The 27,206-nt window shown below is 33.0% G+C and overlaps 1 protein-coding gene across 1 annotated transcript; it reads right to left on the bottom strand.

Annotated features, from left to right (window-relative positions):
• Positions 1–822: 822 nt before the first annotated feature.
• Positions 823–24,228, bottom strand: LOC127964134 (scavenger receptor cysteine-rich type 1 protein M160). The gene is made up of 16 exons (XM_052564292.1): positions 23,900–24,228; positions 23,682–23,789; positions 21,441–21,620; positions 21,106–21,294; positions 19,055–19,354; positions 17,901–18,118; positions 16,773–17,139; positions 12,857–13,162; positions 12,021–12,317; positions 9,614–9,880; positions 9,093–9,377; positions 5,206–5,346; positions 4,912–4,992; positions 2,976–3,047; positions 2,067–2,219; positions 823–1,690 (listed from the first exon to the last, which is right to left on the bottom strand). The coding sequence occupies exons 1-16, from the start codon at positions 24,054–24,056 to the stop codon at positions 1,467–1,469; spliced, it is 3,345 nt and encodes a 1,114-aa protein (XP_052420252.1). The 5' UTR covers positions 24,057–24,228; the 3' UTR covers positions 823–1,466.
• Positions 24,229–27,206: the final 2,978 nt, after the last annotated feature.

Below are 27,206 nucleotides of genomic sequence, written 5' to 3'. Positions count from 1 at the left end.
ATTGCACAATTTCTGAACAATCCATTATTTAAGTTTATCTTTCAAAATACTGTATATACAAAAATGGAAAATAAGATTGTTATTGTTAAATTGTGTTAAACTATAACTCCTTTTAAAATAAGTAACATCTCTAGTTAAAGAAACTAGGTGTTACAGATTAATTGATTTTTTTGCATAACTAAATATATTTTTACATGCTTACATTTGCCTTATTATTGATTCAGAGGAATGGAAACTAAATGGACAGTTGAACATTTATCTGTCCATATATACATTGTGTATTAAAGTGAAAAAAATTAATTAAAATTGGCTGAAAATGTACTCACTCTCAGGCCATCCAAGATGTAGATGAGGTTGATTCTTCATGGGAACAGATGTGGAGGAATTTAGCATTACATCACTTGCTCACAAATAATTCCTCTGCAGTGAATGGGTGCCGTCAGAATGAGAGTCTAAACAGCTGATAAAAACATCACAATGACCCACAATTAATCCTGTCAGGAAACATATCCATCAAGATGTTTTTAAGTTCAAACTGCTGCTTCCAGCTAAAATACAAGTACTTTATACATAATTATTATTTTTTATTTTTTTTAAGTCAACTTGTTTGAATCAGAAGAGAAACATGCGCAGATCAAGCACAAGTTTACAATAAAAATCCAAAACATTAAAATATGTTAGTGGATTATGCAATTGCATTCTTGTCTGAAGCAATGTTCGAAGTTAAAAATGTCTTGATGGATTTGTTTCTTGTAAACACAAATCGTTTCACTTCAGAAGACATTAACTGATGGAGTCAAGTGTATTACTTGTGGATTCTGATGGCATTCATTCACAGCAGAGGATCCATTGGTGAAGTGACATAATGCTAATTCTTTTTTTTTTTTTTTTTTTTTTTTTTTAGTTTATCTGTAGTGACCAAACTCTTGTTAGAAATATTCTGCAAATTTGAGTGAGCTCTGGCCTGTTTGTGATAACATTGTGTTACCTGATCTTGAACCTTTTTAAAAGCATTGATCTTGTAAATGTTTAAAAAAATTATCAAATCAAATGAATAAGATTGAATGATGATAACTGAATTTCAAGGTTTTTTGTGGGCCTACTCATGAGCTCTAACAGACTAAAAAACAAATCAAGCAAAGCAGGAACAAACAGATCAAAACTACACATCAAAACCTTAAGAATTACAAAAAGTTTGACTGGTTTGTCAGTACAAAAATTAGCTTTTTTCTTCAGTTCATACACTTTTGTGACTATAATTAAAGATTTTGTTATTCCAAATCAGGTTTGTGTATGTGTCCCTTCTTTTATACATCTTGAGAAAAAATCTAGAGAGCTAGCATCATTATTAAACAGCATTTGTTCATCCATATTTTCTTATTAATATTCTACTTTCATAAGAACATACAATCTTAGATTTTATTAATATTAACATAAAATAACAATTTGGTCTCGTGGCTGCTTTATTACTCTCCTTGAGCGTGAACCTCTACCTCTGTGGTCAACATATCTGCATCAGCATTTGCAAATAGACCTGCATCTAAATCTGAATCTGCACCTTCATCCATGTCTACATCTACATGAGCTTGTGTGCCTGTCATCCCTGCATTTTCATTGGCTGTAGCCTCGACAGACATGACATCATCATAGTCCTGCTGTTTCTCTGTCTCCACTTCATAGGTGTCCTGATCTGATGAGAAACACAAAGGAAAAGTTCAGCACCATTTCCATAAAGGCACACACACAAGTTTGTTTTTGTGAAAAGTGGGGACATTCCATTGGTGTAACGGTTTTTATACAGTACGAACTGTATACTCTATCTCCCTACTCCAACCCTAAACCTAACCCTAACCATCACAGGAAACTTTGTGCATTTTTACTTTCTCAAAAATAAAAAAAAACAAACCTCATTCTGTATGTTTTATAAGCGTTTTGAAAAATAAGTCACCCTCTCCTTGTAATACCTGTGTCATACCCATGTCAATCATACAGAGTTGTGTCCTGATATGTCACAAACACACACACACACACACACATACAGTGAAGTGTAAATTTGAGTGATGTACCAAGAATGTTCTCGGGTCTCTTGGGAAGGAGAGGGATGTCGAGGTCTTCATCATGGTGGGTTTGAGAAGGAGAGATTCCATTGGCTTGTCCCTCAATGTCATCATATTCTGTCCCAGAAGAATCCCTCTTTCGGTCATCTTCATCCTCCTCTCCTGTTGGAGAAACATGATTTAGTCTTACATGAATAGATATACATCTATATTAATTTATTCATACATTATTCATTTCCCCCTGTAGAGTCTGAATGTGCCCTTTTAATTGTTTCCATCAATTGTATGTGATATTCCAGTTTTGCGCAGGAGTTAAATTTGAATCTTTGCATGGAAACATCACTTAAACTTGGTGAATGGACTGCATTTATATAGCGCTTTCAACAGACCACATGGCCATCCAAAGCGCTTTACAATTTGCCTCACATTCACCCATTCACACACTCATTCACACTCGTGTCAGCCATCCCATTCAAGGCGCCATCCAGCTCATCGGGAGCAGCAGGGGTTAGGTGTCTTGCTCAAGGACACCTCGACACTTGGTCAGGTGGAGCCAGGGAAACCTTCCTTGTTTGTAGACAAACTACATGAACCACTGAGCCACTGCCACCCCAGTGAAACTGGGTTATACTTTTATACTCATTTTACATGACATTTTAGTTTGTCAAACATTAAAAGAATCAGCAGTTTTGTTGATTAAAATTTGTTGAGATGAACATACTTATTTTTAAGTTTACTTTGTAGAGTATTAGTATAGTTTATTTATTTGGATGGACAAATGTGCAGGCAGTCAGGCAACAGACTAAAATCAACAGACTAAGTAAAAGATTGATTGACTGACATACATTGTGTTGCAATGAATGAAACTGAAAATTAAAAATTACCTGCTGTTATAAGACTAATATTTGAATATCTCACCTGACTTGTCCATGAGAGAATCCACATCCTCGTAATCATCATCTAAAAAGGATGCCTTTTCTTCAGAAAAACCTGAAAAAAAAAAAAAAAAAAAAAAAAAAAAAATATATATATATATATATATATATATATATATATATATATTGTTTTTCACTTATTAGAGGTGGGCATAGATTTTTTTTTTTTTTTCTAGATTAATCGCACTATGATCTTGAAATTAATCTAGATTAATCTAGATTAAAATAGCTCATTCGAATTCTGCCAAAGGCATTCAGAATATGTGTTACCCAAATAAAATTGACAAACAGTAAGTCTTTGAGAAGGGGTTTATCAAGCTAGGTGGTGCATTAGAAAAGGGGCTCATCTCCTGTTTCCAAAATGCATCACAAAGTGCTTGAAAAAGCTGTAAACTAATTCCACATTGCACAAGGTGCAAAAACAACCTTTCACACCAATGTTTTTTTTTTTTCAAGTTTGTAGGTGTCAAGGTAAAGTTTCTGAATAATTTTTGGTTTGACTGTTAAAACTACAAAGAAATTCAATCAAGAGCAGTGAGTGATTTTCATTTTCTTGGATTAACATTACAGCAGCCAGTCGCTAAATTAGGCGCGGTCCCTTTAAGAGACGATGAACGCATGATCCAATATAATACACATCCCATTTTTTTCCTCAACTGTTTACTTTTACTTAAGAAATAACTGACAGTTTATTCGAGCATAATTTCTAAGGTGGATATTTTGACATATTTTGTATGTATTTGTCGGCACAAGAGCAAAAATAAGCAAATTCGGTGTTCAAGTGTTTTGAGACGCCTTTCTCTGCGCGAGCCCTGAACACCAGAACACCAGAACAACGTGGTGTTGAATTGGGCGTGACACAGTCTCAATTTGTGGGACGCATGAATTGGGCTTCAAACGCTGTGCGCGCACGCGCTACGCGGGAGGGGTGGTCACCCTAGTACATGGTGGTCATAAAGGGATGGACATGGTCAGAAACAATGCTCAGGTATGCCGTGGCATTTAAACGATGCCCACTTGGCACTAAGGGGCATAAAGTGTGCCAAGAAAACATCCCCCACACCATTACACCACCACCAGCAGCCTGCACAGTGGTAACAAGGCATGATGGATCCATGTTCTCATTCTGTTTACACCAAATTCTGACTCTACCATCTGAATGTCTCAACAGAAATCGAGACTCATCAGAACAGGCAATATTTTTCCAGTCTTCAACTGTCCAATTTTGGTGAGCTCGTGGAAATTGTAGCCTCTTTTGCCTATATGTAGTGGAGATGAGTGGTACCCGGTGGGGTCTTCTGCTGTTGTAGCCCATCCGCCTCAAGGTTGTGCGTGTTGTGGCTTCACAAATGCTTTGCTGCATACCTCGGTTGTAACGAGTGTTTATTTCAGTCAAAATTGCTCTTCTATAAGCTTGAATCAGTCGGCCCATTCTCCTCTGACCTCTAGCATCAACAAGAAATTTTCACCCACATGACTGCTGTATACTGGATGTTTTTCCCTTTTCACACCATTCTTTGTAAACCCTAATAATCCTTTAGGTGAGTGTATGTGTGTGTGTATATATATATATATATATATATATATATATATATATATATATATATATATATATATATATATATATATATATATATAAAATCTCTTTGCTCATGAAAATATTTTATAATTAAAATATGAATAAAAGAGTGAATATCTATCTATCTATCTATCTATCTATCTATCTATCTATCTATCTATCTATCTATCTATCTATATAGATAGATAGATTGTTTGTGAATGATTCTTTCAACTTATTATACAAGTAAAATAAATAAATAACTATAATAACAATAACATTTAGCAATTAAGCAAAACATTTGCTTATGTCTTTATAATTACATTGTTCAAAGTAATAATAATTAAATTCTACAGTATACCTTTGTCCCCTGTATCCATCTTATCCATTTCATTCACATCTGGGCTGACGTCTTTGCCCTTTTTACTTCTGTAATATCTTACTGCAAAAACAGAAACAGGTAGAAAATTATGCTTCTATTAATTCTACAGGTTATTATTTGATGTGTAGTGTGTGTAGTGAGACAAGGAGTGGGAAACACTGCCACCAACAGGTTAAAAACATGAAGACCTTTCAAATATCGCTGTAACATCATGAAAAAATAATGTTTATCTGCGAATCAGAACAATGTCTTTCTGGTGCAAGTGATACTCACAGGCTAAAAGTAGACGTTTCCGATTTCTCCACATTAAAAACAAAATCAGCAACCCCAGCACAGCTCCCGACAGACCCAATATCAGACCAACTGAAGAATTACCTCCTTTTGGAGTATTATCTGCAGTTTTTGGAATATAACCTATAGTTTTAATGAAACAGTTTCACAGGTTAGAATGTTAACGAAACTTTGTTAAAGTAAACTCACAGCTACTTAACTTCATGCAAGCAACAGCAAAACAAATCCCAGAACAATAAAATGATTTTCCTATATTAAAGTGTACACTGTAAAAAAAAATTTTTTTGAAACATTTTGGAAACTGACAATTAAATATTGACCCAACAAATTGCTTTCAAATAATTATCCCCAAACAAAAAGATGCATTGGGGTAATTTTAGCTTTTGGTCCAAAGGTAAAATTAAAAATATATATTCTCTGAACATATTAAATTGTGTTCAGCCAATTAATCAAGTAAAAGTGAAATATCTGTGTTTGCTGAACAAGCCTTGCGGAGAAAAAAACGCACCTGAGAGAAACCGTTGGTAATGGTATAGTGGATTCAAATATATCTACGCGGGAGAGATGAGGAGACTGAGGAGTCGATGCTGAAGTACGACGACAGAAGTTCAGACATCATTTCAAAACAGATTTTTCTTCATTTAAGTTATGGTGAGTACTGAAATATGAATTTATTAAGTCTTGTTTACGTCAAACCGAGTGCAGGTCTCAATGTTTCAGCATAAAACCGTAAAACATGGGCATTAATGTTACACTACCGCGGCCATTACACTAACATTGGGTAAGGTTAAACGCATTAACGACTCTCCGAATGTTTTACTTGAGGACATAGTATATTGTAATGTCTGAAAAATGACAGACAAGGGAAGCTCTATTTCCGAAGTTTTAATCAGAACGAAGACAGTCTGTGAGATGAGAACACTGTCCCGGCCCTCCGATCTAACTTATGCTCCGAACTTACTTTGTTAACCCCATCACTGCCGGTGCAAAACAAACACCAATTTCACAACTATGAAGAGTCTGTGCGCTACAATATTTTCCTTAGCCTACATAACATTGTATTTTGCAAAATAACATTGAATTCACGCCTTGGTTTCATGACAGCCTTTAATAAACTAATTTAGTCCAATACTAATATCTCATTTACTATTTATTGAACTAAATAATTTTATCAAACTATATTGTGATTATGATAAATGTATGAGACACTAGCTATTAGTTATATGTTTCTGTTATAACTTTTTTTTTCTCTCTCAATGTAGCCAAACATCCTAGGTCTGACTCAACGGAACGACTAACGTTACGACTTTCACAGTGAGTATTTAAAAGTTTTTATTGCATATTTGTTCATACCATATTCGTGTCAAATACCCTTAGCTCTTGTGATATTTAAATTGTGTTAAATTGCTTTATTGAGAGCCGCCAATGAGACGCTTCTAAAATTTGTGACACTGTAATTCAGGCTACATAATTTACAAAGTGGTTGGCCAATTTGTCTTACACCCATTTGACACATACTCCGTCTGCAGTGCTTATGTTCGTGTTGCAGTACATGTATGGCAAGCTATAAAGCTCAGAATTAGTAATGTTAATTAAATCACTATTTATTAATAGCAATCTGTTAATTAATAATTAAATACTGTTGGGTTTCTCACACAAACCGATCATTTCGTGTCAGACATCAATGTGTCAGTGACAGTATTTATATCACATTTTACCTCAAATCAGCCGTCCCCACACCATCACTTCTGGTAATGAGGTCAAATTACACGATATGGCATAGAGATACGCACGAAAGATCACTTGCGCCGCTTGCATCCCATTGAGATACGCCATATTGTGTACATGACTTTGGAACAGAGTAGAGTTATAAATTATATTCAAATTAAATCCATATGTGGTGAAATTACTAGATTTATTAGAAATGAGATATATTTTAAATTAAAACTTACAACAGGCTTGACAAAAACAGCCGATTCTCATCTTTTCTTTTGTTTTAAAATCTTTTTTTACAAGAAATCCTCCAAGAAAGGATGAGTGTTAACCATTATGTCACTTTTTTTTACCAAAATGCCAGGTATAGTGTCGTTTTCCTTGCTTTATCCAAGGAAAAAAGCCATGTGTTGACTTTGAAACAGAGTAGACTTTAAATTATGTGCATCTGTGGTGAAATTACTAGATTTTCATGTCAATACATGTTTATTTTAATGCGAACAATGTGCTGTCACTTTAATTTAGTGGGTCCAGCACAGCAAAAAATAGACTTAAACCGGAAATGCCGCACTGCTGCAGACATACCGCACCTGGAACACACTGTGAAAGCTCTAACCGGTTAACATACTCACTGCAAATGGAGTATGTGTGAAATGGGCATTAGTCTGGGAACCCCTCCCTCAGAAAATCTCTACAAACTTGAACAAATTTTATTGTACATCTAATTAATTTTTTCTAAAGATTTCTAACTCTTTTTTTATATATATATATATATATATATATGGGTCTTTTGCCCTTTCAGCAGTGTGGACTTGACTATCACCAGCATGCTGGTCACTCAGTCCACAGTTGGCTATATTTTCCAGTTGCTGTACAGACTTTATGACAACTTTTCCCCATTTAGCTCTATCTTTAGAAGGCCTTTTTTTTTTTTTTTTGCAAAAGTATCATCTTTCAGCTTTTTCATTTATTTATTTTGCAGGTTTAGAAGAAGTCCATGCAGTGCTGCTTCTGCAAGTTTTCATCACCTCACCAAGACCTAATTTTCAACTTGCAATTGGTCAGTTAATGCAACTTCCTTTCCATGTTTACACCTAGAATGTGTTTGCATTTTCAAGACAATTGGAGCTTTAAAAACACATTTGTGGAGGGTACATCCAAAGACTGGCAACAAGGGGAATACCACATTTTCTTGTGATTTTAGGGAAATCTGCTCTCAATCAACATTTCTTTACCATTTAAGAGGACATCTTAAAAACCACGAGAGGGTTCATTGTCCATTTTTAAATTATAATTTTGTAGCAACAGTTACTGTACATTCACAGCTCATAAGAACAGGAAAATACAAATCCCATGGATTAAATGAATTAAAAATTAAATGGATTAAATTCTGGACATCAGTTTGTCCTGAGAACAGGTGCAATGATGCGAGTCCATCTTCTTCCTTAGGATGTGCATAAATAAAATATTTTATATTGTTAGTGCAGTTTCATAAATGAAGTACCTAAATACCAAAATGTCAGTGAAATTTCTCTAAACACTGATAATACATGTTTTTTAAATAATTGTGTAAAAAATAAAGTGGTTTTGTTAATGTAAGATCTAAGGTCTAATGAGTTTTGTGCATCTTGAAATCCTGAATTGAAATGCTTGATTTTTATCTACTAAGGTCTACTGTGCAGAAATGTTCAATGTATTTTCCATTTAAGGTATTTTCACAATACTGTTGTAGATTTGATCAAATGTATTAAATAAAATGTGGCAGTATGGATTGAGTGTTTAATGTATATATTTTTTTTCTTTTGGGGCAACGGGGAATAAACAATACAGTGAAGTTGCTTTTCTAATATAAATTTACCAAAATATATTTTTAGTTTAGGTAAAACTAAAAAGGAATGCTACTACAATTTAAAATGTATAATTGGGCCAATAACATGGGTTGGTAACCTAATTTCGTTTCAATTGTTTTAACAAATTATTTCTAATTTAGCCAATGTTAACAGACTATTGCTACAATTGATAAAATTACATTTACAGAATTTCACTTGGGCCAATTGAAAAATTTAGATGTGACCAGTCACTAGAAAATTTTGAGTTGGGAAGATTATAAATTTTTTACAGTGTATGGCATCTGTGTGTGTTTTTTTTTTTTTTACCTTCACACTTGATTTCAGCAGGTCCATGACTGCATTTATCGTTATTGAGATGGTGCATGCACTGAAAAATGTTGTAATGGGTTTCTGGGCAATTAATTTTAACCTTTATTTCTTTTTCTATTATCTGTCCTTCCAGCAATTCTTGTCTATCATTGCACTTAAGCACATCACAAAACTTCTTGTTATCATTCGGAGTCAGTTTTCCACAGACATATTCCCATCGCCCTTGATACTTGATCACAAGCTTCCCACCACACTTCTCAGTAGAGTTGAATTCAACACTATCTGCAATACAAATATAACTTCTGTCACTGAAGGTAAAGCACAGCTTATGACTAATGTGATATATGACTAATATGACTAATCTTTTTAATATTTCTATCTATCTGCAAACATGAACTAGGAGGACACATGCATTATGGGACATTTACAAGGGAAACTGAACTACATTTCAACATCTATTCATGATTTAACTACAGTAACACTCTTAATTACGGTCCAGAAATACGTGTATGACTCACCTTTGCAGGCCACAGAGAGGATGTTCTTACAGCTGTCTTTTCTAGAGCCACACTGCCACACCGATGTCTCTATGCCTGTGCAGCTGAAATGCCAAGTATTTTTTTCTCTGGACTCTGTGGTCCAGCTGTAGAGTGCCTTACCACAATTGAGGCTGTCACATAACTTGTTGGACATCCCATCATCCCACCGGGATGCACAAACATGCTCTTCATCTATGAGCACCTCGCCTGTGCAGTTTTTTGAGAGCATCATTTTTGGAGGTTTATCTGGAGAGGAGAGAAATCAGACAATCAAATATTTCTGTAATATGAGAGTGAAGTGTTACTCTTTGTGCAGGGTTGAGAAAATTCATCATTTAAGAACTGACTCCTGTTTGTTTCACTTCAGGATATTAAAAGAGAATGACTGAACTGCAACCAAGGATATTCAAATAAATGGGTAAAATGCTGCCATGTTGTAAGGGTCAATTTTAACATTCTGGGAAAATACGTGTTTTTCTATGAATGTTTCTGTAAAAAAAAAATAGTTTAGAGTTAATTTATTAAATAAAAATATTTATTTATATGATTTTTATTTGACCCTTTCACGCATAGTGGTCACTACAGTGGACAGCTATTAAAAAAAACATTTTCTTTAATTTGCACAGGGTTTTATGGCAAAGTTGCACATCAGCTTCTTCATTGGACCCTGGTGCATCATCCTATAAATTGCAACCAAGTGGCAAGCTGTTGTGTTCCGATTTTTCCCCCTCCAAACCAAGGTGGCCAAGGGTCAGTCAGACATCTTAGGAGACTCTTGTAAGTAAAAAACATATTGCAGCATCAATCAATATCTAATGAGTCATATCACAGTAACATTTTCCAAATTTTGAATTTAGATTTAGAGAAAACTCTTGATTAATCACATAATTATAATGTGAATATTGTTTTTGAAAGTTAAAACTTAAAAACTTAATCTGCAGTGACTTTTTACTGTAAATAAATGTATTTGTATTATTAGAATGTAATTTTCATTGACATCAAAAAAGTCATGTGATTACATAATGTATGCATTACTTGTTAGATCCAAAAGTAATCTGATTCCGTAATGCACATTATTGTAATTTTCTTACACATAACATAAAAAAGTAATCTGATTACATAATGCATGTCACTTGTAATGTGTTTCTTTATTCAAAACATCAAAAAGTAATCTGATTACGTAATGCATGTTACTTGTAATGCGTTTTTTTACTCATAACATCAAAAAGTAATCTGATTATGTAATGCATGTTACTTGTAATGTGTTTCCTTACTCGTTACATCAAAAAGTAATCTGATTACGTAATGCATGTTACTTGTAATGTGTTTCTTTATTCAAAACATCAAAAAGTAATCTGATTACGTAATGCATGTTACTTGTAATGCTTTTTTTTACTCATAACATCAAAAAGTAATCTGATTATGTAATGCATGTTACTTGTAATGTGTTTCCTTACTCGTTACATCAAAAAGTATGTCCATCTGTCCATCTTGAACATAATCAGAATTAATCAGCTAATAAGGGTAAATATCCATACTCTGGTGCACTGGACGGAGCATCTGAGTGGTTAACACATTTGTACCTTGACAGGCTGTAGAAAATTCTGATGTAATAAAGTCCTCATGTTCTAATATCAAAGATACGCGAAGTGCAATATTTCGCATATATATTTTTTGTATATATTTTATCGTTTTTACATGATTTTATATGAATAATTGTATTGATTAGTTTGTTAAATTCACATACTTTATCTGTTTGATTATCGTCTTATATTTAATATATCTTTAAACCATAACCGCATGCTGTCCACTCAAGTGAACATCTGAAGATCTCTTTGAAAAATGTAAAAAAAAAAAAAAAAAATTCTTGTTTTTCATGCCCTATATAAGAACGATAAAAACACAAAGGGAAAAAATCCTGACTGAGGTTATCATAATTCATGCATGAAAGGGTTAATTATTTATTGTTTTAGTATATTTGTTTCAAAAATCAGTAAAGTTTCTTGAAATGTCTCCATATAAATGTATAATTAATTTGCAGCAAATAAATAAATAAATGTTTCTCCACTATGGTCTATAAAACTCAACTTGTTATTAAATTATTTGTGTAGTGGGATTTTAGTTTCATTGAAGTGCATTTTTGCTATTTTTTAGTAGTTATAATAAAGTTTTAATAAAGTTAAACAATGAAAATTAGAAATTTTGTCTGGGCAACTGGCTGAAATAATAATAATTAAAAAAATGAATTCAAAAGATGAATAAAACTGTAATTGAATTAATGATTCAGAATTAAATTGGCAATGCCTTTTTTAAATCTGTTAATCTACTCTAATTATAGTTGACCGTGTAAGGGTGCTAACAAACAGAAGAAAGAGATCATTCCTACGGTTACACTGGATGTTTAACTGCTGTTGATTCTGGACGGGCTGATCATTGCTCTCGCATTCCCAAATATTCTTCTTCCCTGAGCATTTATAGGTCTTGTTCCACCACTCGTTTGTGTCCGTGTCTTTAGGGATGCTTGATGTGAAATTTCCACACTGTAGATACTCGCACAGCTTTTGTCCTTCCTCGTTGCCCCATCCACTTATGCTGACTGGAGTGGGTGTTTTCCTATCTCGCAGACCATATACTGGACCACTGCATTCTCCTTCCTTATTATAGAGGAGCAATCGTTTCCATGCTGTTACATAAAGGGCAGAAATATCAAAAACCTTGTATCACATGTGCAGGAGCAGAGGTCAAAGGTCAGAGGACTTGCAGAAACTACACTTAGAGAGTGTGGTAAAAATTCCCCTTCGCATCTGACAAACCCTAAAAAAGTTAAATTATCTACAGGTGACTTATTCTGACTGCAACGGTGAACCAAACCTTCTTGGCAAAGATGACATTATTATATCATTTATCTCTAATAATTGGTTCTTCATGTGCAAATCAGGAAAACTCAAAGGCAAAGCACATTTGATTTATGATTACTTCAGGATGTTAATCAAGTCATGGGCTGTTATGATTATTATTACATTAAGATAGACATCTAGTCACCTCGTTCATATGCATCTGTTATGGCAATATATTAACTAACTTTGGCTAAAGTGTTGGTACCTTTTGTTCTCAAAAGGATACAAACCAGACTGCAAGAAAAAGAAAACTTAGTTGGGATCACAAAAATTTCCATCGCAAGAAAAATTTTTCATGTCTGCACAAAATTAAAAAGGTGAGTACCTGAGCATTTCAGATAGCCATCAATACATTCTTTCTCTGAAACCTCTTTGAGGTCACATTTGGAAACAGAGTTGGCATTATCCAGACATTTAATTCCTGATAGTCCTCTAGATTTAGATTCTTCTTGTGAAATCCAATCATGTTGGTCATTTATGCTATCGCCACAAGATAGTTCCTTGCAGATCAAATTTTTAAGATTTGTATTAAGACTGTCTTTACAGATGGGTGTCCACTTCCCAGCGTAAAACAGTGATGCTTTTCCAGCGCATTTGTCTCTTGGATCCTCCAGTCTAGCTTTGATGCTGTCTGTGAAGAGTATATCAAATAAATGAATTTTAAACTGTGTTTAAGTAATAGTTCACCCAAAAATGAAAATTACTCACCCTCAGGCCATCCAAAATTTGGATGAACTAAATGTATTTTTACATACTAACATTTGTCTTAATATTGAAACAGAAAATGGATGAAAACTAAATGGTTAGTTGATAATTTAATCCAGTGTTAAACATTATACATACCCTGGTTTAAAAAAAAAAAAAAAAAAAAAAAAAGTATAGTAAAATTCACTTCATTTTGGTCACTTTATTTAGTACAATTCTATAATGTACTTGCAATTTTCTATTTCCGCACACTTATTTTGTACTTAAGGTACAAAAATTATTCTTTAGTACGTCTTAATCTAAGCAGAAAATAAAGATTAAGAACATCTAAGGGTTCTCAACTGTGCTGTTTTGGGACACCATGCATATGAACCAAGGTGCTTTTAAAATACTTTATACCTCTAAAAATATGTATTTACCTACCACTTGTACAAAAACGTGCATTTACTTTAAGTGTACTTCAGTAGTACAGTTGGGAAAACGTACTTATAACTATTACTTTACTAATATATGTTAATTAAAATAAATGTAATTTAAACAATAACTACATAAAAGTGAATTTGTTTTTAACTTATACAAAGCAAACTTTTTAGAAATACAGAAATTAAAGTCCTCTGAATATTTTTTGTGGTAATATACTTTATTTCAATGCACTATATATATATATATATATATCAGTAGTATTTGGCATACTTTTGCTATTTGCAAACTGACGTAAAAATAGACTTTAAATTAGTGTATATAGTGTATAACTTTTACAATTTTATTTAGCACAAAAAATATGAATGTACTATAAATGTACTTGCTGGTATTTTCAAATATACAAGTATAGCATTCAAGTACACTCTTTTTTCACCTGGGTAGTGTAATAAAGAAATAGTTTCTTCATGGGAACAGATCTGGAGAAAATTTGAATCTGCAGAGATTGGGTGCTTGATTATTGTGATGTTTTTATCAGCTGATTGAATTCTCATTCTGATGGCACCCATTCACTGCAGAGGATCCACTGGTGAGCAAGTGATGTAAAAATTGTAAATTTTTACAAAATTGTTTCCATGAAGTAACAAACTCATCTACATCTTTGGTGGTCTGAGGGTGAGTACATTTTTTCAGCAAATTATAATTTTTTGTGGGAACTATTCCTTTAAGGCCCATTTTAGTCATGGGTTTGACAATATATCACACTTATAATCCTGTAGAAAGGGTAAAGAGCATCTTTTGACAACCAGTCTTAAAATAAACAACAGGTGCCATATGAAATATTAATGTGCTCTGTACAGTCAAAAAAGTTTCAGTGTTTTAGTTTCAGCATCGGAGAGAAACTGTTGAATAGTGACATATAGATTGCAAATTTTGGTTTACGTGGTAAGTTTTTTTTTAAACATTGCCATTTTCACACATGTTAAGATAGAGTGGGGGGAAACGCCCCCTAACTGTTTTTCCCAAAATAACCACAAGATAAAGTCAAGATCAATTTTTATTGTAACTATGGACAGCGTTGACGAGAGTGATGTAGACGTTTTCACCATGAAGCTTACACTGGTGATGTACCAGAGAGAAAACCGATTTCACATTAAATTATCTAATTTTCAGCAATAAGAAAAAAATTGTTTTAAAGCTTGTTGTTTTGTAGAACATCACAATTATTAATGACATGTGAGAACAGTAGGGCTTGTAGATAGAGAGTACGTGTTATTTCTTAAAAATATTATTATATATATATATTATTTTTAAACATAGCCTATGGGGTAAAAGGCCCCCAGTTGGCAATGCACAATTACTGTATTTATTCTGTTTTTGAACATCATTCTTTGTTTTTCCATCAGATGTATTCTAACTAGTTGGCTAAATTAAAATATTTGCATTTTATATTTAAAAAATACCTCAAGTTAGCCTCAGGTAGCTAGTTAGCTAGCCAGTTAGCATCAGCTAACGAAATGTGTCAAATAGTTTTTTCTTTAATTTTGTAATTTAAAATTATTGATCATAATCTTTTTAATTTTAAGCAAAAACTGTCTTTACTCTGATTTTGCTGTAAATGTTTAAAGCAAATTTCTTTGTCAGACTTGAGGGGCCTTTTGCCTCATAGATTTGGTAATAACATGTTTGTTAAAAATCTATAATAACATGAAAACTCTGGACATTTTTCATACTTTGTTTATGTTCATATTATATTTATATTATTTTGTTGATATAATTGTCACTAAAACATGCTTTGTGAACATACTTTGCAAAACACAGTAAACTATTGTTTCACAGAAAAGAATTGCACAGTCCTAATGTAGTGCTGGTGGGATATTCAAAGATATAATCTTATTCGAAGATATAAGAATTCAAAGCTTGTACTTCGTCACTTCCGCCAAAACAGCTTAATAATTTATTTATTTATTTTGTATTTTATTTTACATCACATTGTACCAAAGTCCTTTTGAGTCAAGTCATGTCACTCGGCCACCATCTTTAATAACACATCCAAGTTGCATCCAAGTGCTCTTTGAATGGGGAAACATCAAATTCTCCAAAACTGCTCACTAAGTTTGCGGTTACATTTCATATTTGAAATCACCAAAAAAATCTGACATCAACTAAATGTTATTACTCTTGCTCAAATAGCTTAATAAAAAAGCTTGCGCAAACCTAAATGCACGTCTCAGAGTGCTGCTTGTTTCTATAGCAACTGGATGCTTCTAACGGCAGCTGCAGTGACACGCTGACATTACTGATTAGCAATTGGCTCTTTCATTCAGAAGGCGGGGCTTCCTGCAATTGAGCGGCCATATTTAGCGTTTTCACCATTCAAAACTATACTATACGTGTCTCACGTCTTTGGTAATCTACACTCTTTGATTGTACTTCATCTTCTCATCAAATCTTCTGATCAATCAAATGCTCTCTAGAATCCAAAGCGCCCGCCCCCTGCACTACAGATAGACGCTGAAGCACCAGCTGAGATCGGTCACTGTTTACAGTGTAGTATTTCCTGTATAGTGAATGGGTCCTAGTGCACAATGTAGGTAATAGGGAATGATTCAAACAGTGTAAATATGCTTTTGATTGGGGCAAATGAGGTCTGGTTTCACGATATTTCAGGCAAACCGCGGTAGCACACAAAGTCTGATCTGCACTTTGGCTCCGTTCCAGAGATGTGGTCACACGGAGCGGATCATATGCGCAAGTCGTCATATATATAAAAAACCTTTACAACTATACATCCTCAGCATGATTATGAACACTATTTTGTTTTACTTAGAATATATTGAATCTAGGGGGTAATCTATTAGACTGTGGCTGTCAAAAGACTATTTTAAAAAGGGGGTGGGCCTGCTCTATATGTCCTACCCTCTCTTTCCCATTTCAGTTGAAATGCTGCGAACTTCAGGGGACCTTGAAAACTAAAAGTATTTGTAAAACATGGAACAGAACACATTGTAAGCCTGAACAATTTTGACTGTGACAAGCCCAAATAAATAATCTGATAAATAAAGCAGGAGTTAACATGAAGTTTTGGTCTTGAATGAAGCGACTGTTTACATTACCTGTGCATATCACGTGGGCCAGGGGTTTGCAGGTTGGGTTTTTGTTGGGAATAAAATTGCACATGATCATATTTTGTACATTTTCTGAGCAGTACACACTACTGTAAGTGGCAGGTAGATTATTTATCTGAAGTGGTAACTTGGCTTGAATTGGATTTCCACAGCCCAGGTTCCCACAGATCATTCTGGAGTCTTCTTCTGTTCTCCAATTGTTGCTGCAAACCCCTCCACACTGGTCATCTCCGCAGACCTTCACGATTCCCCAGCATTTTTCTCCAAGCGAGTTTTCAAGTGCAAGAGTCTTTGTCCCTACATGTGACATCAGTAAGAATACAAGCATTTTACACACAGAACTGATAAAGCTACACTATGTAACTTTTGACCTTCTAGAAAATAAAACTGCATGCATCTTAGCAGAAGATAATAAGTTTTCAGGAAATTGCAGTTATATACTACTCAAAAAAAGAAAAGAAAAAAAAAGAAAGAATTCACAACCCTCAATACCACTGAAGAACATTTATACACATGATTTAATTTAATTCATTTAAAATAAATCTATTTAGTTTTTAAAACACAATTTAAGTGTTTTAGGTTTGTCAAACAAAAATTTTATATGAATCAATATAAATTTAATGAGGTTTATTTAATATTCTTATGTTTAAACAATCTATTGCTTTCATCATTATAAACAATGCATATAATGAACAAATTAGAAAAGTTCTGACTTTTTAATTGCAATAACTCACTGAGTGCCCACAGCCCTAAGCACAATGGTAAGAACAAAATTCAAAAACATTACAGAAACTCCTCTAAATGTCCAACATTACTGAATATTAAACATTTACTCTTCTAATGCAGTCCCTTGCTAAGCATTCTGGGATAAAGATCTACTACTCAGTTAGTTATGTCAACAAAATTTATTTATGTGGTTTTAATACAAATTAATTATGCAAATTTAAATTATAAATATATTTGGTAGAGTGAACACAATTAAATTAAGTTGGCATTAAATTTTCAAAAATCGTGCTATTTAGTTTATATCATTTAAAATATTTTAACTTTTAAAAAAATATATAGTTTTATGAGAGTAGGTTAAAAACAATAAGGCAATTCTGGTGCCGCATGTACTGTACCTGAACATGTGACTTTGGCATCTTTGGTGTTTTGCCCCAGTTCAAACGAGAGCAGAGTTCCACACTGCATTGCTTTGCATGCGTCATTGGCTTTTTTCTTATTCTCTTCCTCTGGTGTTGCAGGCAGATTTGATGCAGTCTTATCATCAAATTGCTTGATGCGCACTTTTCCCTTGCATGGAGAATCGCCTTCAAAGAACTTCAGTTCTTCCTCTGAGAACAAATAAAATGGATTTGTGGTTACTGCATGTTGCACAGGCAATATAATCAGAGTAACACCTAAGACTTTTTACTAAATAAGCAAAACTTAAAACTACTGGAATCATGGAAAGCCTGTTAAAAATTATGTAAACAAAAAAGCTTAACATCAAACATTACTAAACATCCAAACATGCATCACAAATGTTTTTAAGAAGAAGAAGAAATGTTTCTTGAGCAGAAAATCATCTTATTAGAATGATCTCTGAAGGATCACGTGTCACTGAAGACTGGAGTAACGATGTTGAAAATTCAGCAATGCCATTATAGAAATAAATTATAGAAAACACTTATTTTAAATTGTGATTATATTTCATGATATTACTCATTTTACTTTATCAAATAAATGTAACCTTAATAAGAGTTTTCTTTAAAAAAAACATAATAAAATTTAAAGTATTCCAAACTTTTGAGCAGTATGACTGGTGTGTAGTATATTGTCTTACTTTGGCAAATGATTTCTTTGTTTTTCTCCTCTAGACTTGGTGTCCTCAAGACAGTATTCTCGAAACACTCATGGAGCTTTGCTGAAGAGCTTTTACACTGGACATCCCACAGCCATTGCAGTGTCTTTTCTCCTTCAGTGAAAAGTTGTCTATTTATTTCTGAGGATGCACCACAGTTTAGATGTTTACACACGACGTCTGAATTCATAGTGTTCCTTTTAGAGCTAATGGGCCTCCATGAGCCTTCCCATTTCACCTCTACACGTCCAGAACAGCGACCCAGACCGTCACTCAAACGCACATCCAAGCTGCCTGCCGTTTATATTAAAAAAAATAAAAAATAAAAAAAAAGATTGGTATGACTTAGACTTTATCAGTTATGGGTGATTCTGGTTGTCCTAGATTCTGAGTTTATTATAATTACCTGCAAAGCCGTCTTAGTTACCTGAACATATAACGTTGGTTCCTGTGCATGTTTGTTTCTCATGAATTGCCAGACAATGCCACAGTGACCGTTCATCACCCTGACAATCAACATTACTCAGAAAACCATTAGAAGTGAAGGAGCCCTTTTTCACACGCAGTATCTCACCACAGCCAAGCTCTCGACAGACCATAGCCCCCATCTTTTTACGGGACTGAATCGAATCCTGATCACTGTAGCACACTCCATAGATAATACCATTCACAGCAATGGAAACATCTCCAAAACAATCTGCTGTGAAATTCTGGAGTTTCACGCGGTCTGTGAACACAGCAAAATGACTTGTTACAATGCCTTATATATATATATAAACAAAATCTAATACATTGTAATAAAATATTTGTAGTTATAATTAAACTTTTTATAAGATAAGAACAAACATGTTAAACTAAATGTAAAGAAAAAGAAAAAAATTATTTGACAGAATGATGTCTTTGTTTAATAGTTTAATAGTTACAATATATTAATAGAATAGTTTAACTTTGAACTTGTAATGTCAACAAACAATGTCAACCCTATTACTGTAATAATAATAATAATCCTATTAATTTATTAACACTACACAGCAAAATCCCCAGTGTTAATTTAACACTCTGAGTGTGGACTCATATAAACACTGAAGCAGTGTTAAAAGTAACACTGAAGCAGAGTTGAAGTTAATGAGATAATTAAGAAGTTCATTGAGTTATGATTGACCATTATTGAAGACACCTGATGTTAACAAGCAGATTCACCAAACGAGAAAATCACAATTTGTGTGTCACCATTATAGTGTTCAGTGTTTGCTTTAGCTGGGATCTTGGCTTGTGACTTTTTACTTTTAAAGTTTGTTTGTCAAACCAAGAGCAAAAATCATCGCGTGTTGATGATTATGTTTTAATGTAATCGTTGTTTGACATGAGTCACTGAACTCATTTACAGTCTTTTCTAAAGTAAAACTTCCATTATTGATTGTCATAGCTTTGATTCCACAATGAAAAAGTCTGTATTTTCTATACATTTTATAGGTATCTCTTGCAAGTGATTCTGATTTTTTTTTATTAAAGAATTTAAATTTTAGACACACACAGATAACAATAATCAGCGTATGAATCTCAACAACGGTGACAAACAACATATTCAGATAAACAGACCAACTCTGAACATCACAAAACACAAAAAATGAACATAAAAACAGCAAAAATAAAATATAGTTAGAATAAAAAGTTAAAAAGACAGTTCAGCTCATAATTTATTCATGCCGCAATGCTTGATGGGAGCCATGGATGAGTTTTTATTGGCTACAACATGCTTTTTTGATGGTCACCGTTGTCGTGATGCTCACGCTGATTCCTGATGTCTGTGTGTCTAAACTAAAGATTTCTTTTTTACGTAGAACTAACTATTAAAAACATGTCATATTATGTTGGGTCATACAATGTCATATTATGTCAAAAATGCTGGGTTGCTTACATTTCTTTTTCACTTAATTTATGCAGTAAAGAAACCTAAACTCAGGCATTCAGGTCACTCCATAACAAATAGCTCAAACCACAATCAATGGCACACATGATTGCCTTTGCTGTGGTCTGTCTGTATGATATAATTCAGTCACCACAGCCACATAAAATCTAAATATAATAACTGAAGGGTCAAGATCCCAGCTAAAGCAAACACTGAACACTATAATGGTGACACACAAATTGTGATTTTCTCGTTTGGTGATTCTGCTTGTTAACATCAGGTGTCTTCAATAATGGTCAATCATAACTCAATAAACTTCTTAATTATCTCATTAACTTCAACTCTGCTTCAGTGTAACTTTTTAACACTGCTTTAGTGTTTATATGAGTCCACACTGAGGATTTTGCTGTGTAAACAATTGTCAAAAAACTTGTGTAATTCTTATCTTGTATTAATGCAACATTTATTTATTTATAATTACCTAGTTATTATTAACATATTAAATCTTTTAATAATAATTACTTATATTTATTGATGTAATTTTATTTAAAGCTGAAACTCCGCATCACCTGAGCATGTCAGTATGTTAGTTCCTTTTGTAAAGTTTCCAGTGGAACCACAGTTCAGTTGTGGACAGATGACTTCAGGCTTCACATTTGCCGGCTGAACAGGATTCCATGATTTTTGTTTGACAGTTTTCTCTTCCACCAACCCAGAGCAAGCATCGCTGCCATCTTGTAGACTGAACCTCCTGTGATCTGTAATACAAGTATTTCTGTGTAAATGTGCATTTTACCTCTCACACAAAACATGGAAATACTGAGAAGCCGTTTCAGCACCATTTCATTTACCCCAAACAGAACAACATACTCCATAGAGCTGTTTAATAATAGTATACACTCACTGCTGCAGATCACACTGGCTCGCTCCCGGCAGTCTGACCTCTCCATACACTGCCAAGAGAACTTCTCATTGCCAACACAATTAAGCATTACATTTCGTTTGCTCTGTTGTCCTTTGAACATTCCAGGCTTGGGACTGTAATGAACATCTCCACAACCAAGCTCCTGACATGTCTTATTTGCTAAATAAATATACACAACAACAAAGAAAATGAATGTATAAAGTTTCAGCATCACTGTGAATACTAAAGCTTTTCTCAAATAATGTACTGTCAAAAACTAATTTACAAATGTAAAAATGACATCAAAAATGTAGAAGAAACCATTATTAAATGACATGAAATCAAAATTAGTGTTCCATGGATAGTAGTCTGTCTTAACTTTGTTTGAGGTTACATAAATACATAAAATAAAACTTTATATGCTTGGAAAAAAAAAGATCTAACTAGGTGATTAAAGAGTTCCAGAGCATCATTTGCTTGAACATGCTATTTGGTTTAATTTGTTAAACTAAGAAGAACCAATTAAACATATTATTTCTGCTAAAATACTGTTTGTATAACTGTATAAAACATCAAACTTCACATATTTTAATTTGTTTGAAATGCACTGTAACATATTGTGTGTGTCTGTGTGTGTGTGTGTGTGTGTGTGTGTGTGTATACTACCAGTCAAAAGTTTTTGAATAGTAAGATCTGTAATGTTTTTTTTTTAAAGAAGTCTCTTCTGCTCACCAAGCCAACATTTATTTGATCCAAAGTACAGAAAAAAAAACACTCAAATATTTTTACTACTTAAAACAACTGTTTTCTATTTAAATATATTTTAAAATGTAACTTATTCCTGTGATTTCAAAGCTGAATTTTTAGCATCATTAATCCAGTCACATGATTCTGCAGAAATCATTCTAATATTATGATTTGCTGTTTAAAAACATTTATTATTATTATTATTATTATTATTATTATTATTATTATTATTATTATTATTATTATTATTATTATTATTATGTTGAAAACAGCTGAGTGGATTTTTTTAAGCTTTCTTTGATGAATAGGAAAATTCAGAAGAGGCATTTTTCTGAAATATAAATCTTTTCTAACATTCTAAATGCCTTTATTATGTTTTTTTTTTTGTATTTTTTATTCTTTTATTATGTGTTTTATGTTCTGACGCTGTCATTCTGTTGTACTGTGGAGCTTCTGTCACGAAAACAAATTCCTCGTATGTGTAAACATACCTGGCAATAAAGCTCATTCTGATTCTGATTCTGATTCTGATTTATCATCACTTTTGATCAATTTACAGCATCCTTGCTAAATAAAAGTATGAATTTCTATAATTATATAAAATTACACTGACTCCAAGCTTTTGAATGGTAATAGTTGGAAATTTAGCTTTGATCACAAAAAGCAATTACTTTAAATAGTAAAAATATTTCACAATATTAATAGTTTTGCTTTTAAAATAAATAAATGCAGGCTAGGTGAGCAGAAGAGCATTCTTTAAAAAAAAACATCAGAAAACATTTGACTGGTAGTGTGTGTGTGTGTGTGTGTGTGTATATAAAAAAATAAAGTTTATTGAGTTAAAAAAAACTAAATAAATAAATAAATAGACATGATGCTCAAAACAGAGTCAAAAGCGTTTGGAAGCTTGGGACAAAAAGTTTTGTGGTCTTGAGGAGAACTGATTTCCGTCTACTAAATGATCATTTGATTAAAAAAAAAAACCTCTTAGAAAAGTGCCATTAGTTCTAGAGTAACATTTGCTTGAACATTTAACTTGGTTTGATTTGTTAATCTGAGTTGAAACAATGAATTTAAATTTAAATGGTTTGCAATAGAATATGGAACATTGTACGAGAACAACCTTTTCAAACTGCATTATTTATTAGCAATTACATATTAAAATGAATATATCAACATATAAATAATTAATATTTACATTTCACAAAAAAAGGGTATTGGGATTTAAATAATAATTATACATACTGCATTCTTAAACAGATTAGATAAACTGAAGATTAGTTGTTATCAATTTAAAATACTTAAATAATTACAAATCATTTACTTAAATTGCATCAGTCCACTAAATGACCAGTCATTGCAAAGATGACTCTGAAAAATACTGCTATTTGCTTTGAGATTACTATTTATTCATTTATTTATTTTGTTATACAAGGACATTTAAAGATTATCTCTTATACTACTAAAATAAACGTCTTGTTTTTGGTCACTTACCCCAGTTATCATTACAGACCCCAATGATGCCGTTGGCTGTAGAGAACTCCACCACACCAGCACATACATCACGCTGTCCATTCAGATTCAAACTCAGTTTAACTTCTCCTGTGGTAAAAAGCTTGGCATCAGCAATGTGTAGATTCACATCTGAACACTAACTTAGATTAAATGAATATATACACACACACACACATACTTAAAGAAATACTACCTACCCGAGCATTCAACTGCAACAAAACTATTTTCATCACACTTTTCTTTTTTATTTATGTCAACATAAGGGCATTTCCAAAGGCTCTCTTCTCCAGATGTGCATTTCACTTGATCCATCCAGTATTGTTGGGGCAGAGGTGGATCTTTGTAGAGGGTCATGTCTACATCAGAGCGTGTATGATCCCCACACCCTATTGATTTACACACAACCTCTCCATTTTCTTTACTCCACCCGTAATGACACACCAAGCCCCACTGCTTCTTATCGCCACGATACACCTCCAGCCGGCCTTTACAAGGGCTGTCAGATCCGCGCAAAGCCACATTGAGACCTGCAAGAAATGTAAATTAATTAAATTGAATGAAATTATATTAAATTAAAAAATTATATATATATATATATATATATATATATATAATTATTATTATTATTATTTTTTTTTTTTTTTTTGCTACACTTCTTTTGAATGCAATATAAGGGGTACAGTACGTCTTGAATAAACAAAAACATACAATGACATATAAAGGGTACAGAAGTTATATTTGTAAATTAAAACATGTAATTATTATTTTGAGGGTCAATGTTCCTCTTTTAACCTTATATGGTCATTGGAAAAATGCGGCTCTGAGTTCTGAGAACAGATGAGCCACATACTCTGCAGAAACTGCTGCGGTTTCATATCTGCCCGTGGTTTTCAGCTCTTAAACTCTGGCAGGTTGCATGTTTATGCAGATTCTGAGATAACCCCGCTTCACATAAGTTTGAGTACGTTAACCACAGGTATAACTGTGCCTTTCCACACAGGGTTATGAAGAACATACGCTTGACACACAAACCACAGCGTGATCTTGGTTTTGGTCTCTTCATAGAAAAGTAATTAAAAATGTATGCACTACATCTGAAGATGGATTCATATCTAATGTAATGTGTTTACATTTGCATAAATATTTATTTATTCTTACCATTTTCATTCCACCAGGTAGATTTAATAAATAGATAATTGAGTAACTATTATATCACAAAGTTGCATTATCATGTACTAATATATATTAATCACTGTAGTGGTTTTCATTTAGAATTAATGCAATGTTTTTGTATTAAATTTGTAAATTTATACTTAGAGGAGACAAGAAAAAAGAAAAGATGAAGGGTGTATTTATATGTTATATTATGTATGTATTAACGTATATGTATGTAAAATTAACAAATTAATTATAAATCAGGATGGAGACTAGTGTTAATTTTGCAAGTTATTTTCATTTTAGTCTTAGTCTTAGTCCCAGGCTAAAATGTCCTTGTTAGTTTTTTTTCATATTTGATTAAGTTTTAGACTAATAAAACATGAAGTCGGCCTATTTTAGTCTAGTTCTAGCAATAAGATTATTATTAATTAACCTTACAGCAGTATTAATTTTGGCAGCTATTTTTTTTATTTAGTCTTAGTCTTACTCAAAAGAACATTTTAGTTATCATATTTAGTTTTTGTTTATACAATAAAATGAATGAGCATTTTAGTCAGGTTTTTTAGTAAATTAAATATTAGTCACATTTTCGTCATTCTGTATAATGGTTAAACAGATCAAAAAATCAATAAATAAATTATAATCATAATGATTGTTGTCATTTGAGAAATGTACTATTGCATTTCATTTATTGCACTTTCTCCAGTAAGCACAAATCAATAGAATGTGGACACACATAGGCCTATGCCACGTTGTATTTTACCTCTTCTAGTGTACTGATTTACTATAAGCTTTTTATTATCTAAATAAACATCAAAGACATATGCAAACTCTCTGTTTATATTATGAAAACATCTAAAACAAATGAAAAATATTATAACTGTGAAATTCATAGTAATTCCACTAATTCCATTATTGCAATAGTCTATTCTTTAGCAAAGCAAAAGCGATTGAGTAAGTGTATTTATTCAGCGATCACAATCTCAAACAATACAGTGAGATCTCATGACAGAACACTGACAGGCTGCATGATGCTTTCATTTAGATCGATCAGATCATCTGTGGCGCTGCTTCTTTAATGATGAGTGAGCATGTGCGCAGGGTTGCCAGATTGCTTAAAATAAGCAAAAAACACCTGGCAGAAAATATATAAATTTAACAGCGAAGTTTAACAGCTTCTTCTCGAAGTTTGTTTGTTTGATTATTTATCTAATGCACTGACTATATTACATAAATGTATATAATTTATACTACTGTTATAGAATAATCTAATATGTAATAACAGTGGCGTAACTTTGCTTTGAATGAATGATACGAAATTTATTCACAGATTTTCACACACGGACAAGTGTGACATCATATACCTCGGTAAATAAATACAATGCACTCTTCAGTGCACTTTGAATGTAATATACGTTCACTTCGAACGGGAATCATTGCGGAATATCCTGTGATGTCCACTTCGCGGAGCACTTAGTTTCGAATATAACAAACGCCTGAAGTGATAAGAGAGACATACAAAATGTGCAGAACAGAGGGCACGAGGACTGGAATTGAGCACTACCAATCAATGCATGCTGCTAAACTTTTATCGTAGTTTATAGTTATATGGAAACGAAAGTGGATAACATTCAACCCGTTCTTTTTCATCAGTACCTATATTATTTGTGAAAGGAGTTCCTCTTTTGCTGTGTTATAAGCCAGGCTTCGGATGCCTTCACTTTCAATTTCACAATCTTGTCAGGTAAAAAAAAAGAAAATTGTTTGTTTTGCTTACATCTAGACACCTTTCACCTTTTAAGACTAAAAAAAAAGATGGATTCATTGTTATTTTTAACTAAAATGCACAACAACAATAACAGAATTAGATTCAATGACAAACTAGCTTACAAGATGAGGCATGGCAGAGACCTACATGCTGTATTAGGCTCTATAGCAGAACTAATACACTAATACAGAACGTTTAGAAAACTATAGAAACTTTAGAACTTTAGAAAAAATAAAAAATAATAATAATAATAATAAATTACGCCTATGTTTAAAAGTTTCTAAAAATGTAAGAGATGCATGCATGGCTTTCACTCGTTTAAGGTCCAGTAAAATCAATAATGACTGATGTTAGTTAAAAGTTATTTAATGTTAGACTAGTGCACACCACAGGTTCACAAATCCCCTATATAAATGCTTTGTTAAGTGTGAGTCATGTTAATAAACAGTCTAAAAACATGAGAGACATTATCAGTTGATGTTTAGATGGTTTCCAAGTTTACCAATAGCCCAAATCAATTTCCAAATGGGGAGTTGGTATTGTTTATCCATTGTGTGTTAGCTGCTAAATAAACTTGT

This window comes from Carassius gibelio, chromosome B8, assembly GCF_023724105.1.
Source record: "Carassius gibelio isolate Cgi1373 ecotype wild population from Czech Republic chromosome B8, carGib1.2-hapl.c, whole genome shotgun sequence".
Taxonomy (NCBI): domain Eukaryota; kingdom Metazoa; phylum Chordata; class Actinopteri; order Cypriniformes; family Cyprinidae; genus Carassius; species Carassius gibelio.
The sequence above is the reverse complement of the archived record's forward strand: the minus strand, read 5'-3'. Positions and strand labels throughout refer to the sequence as shown.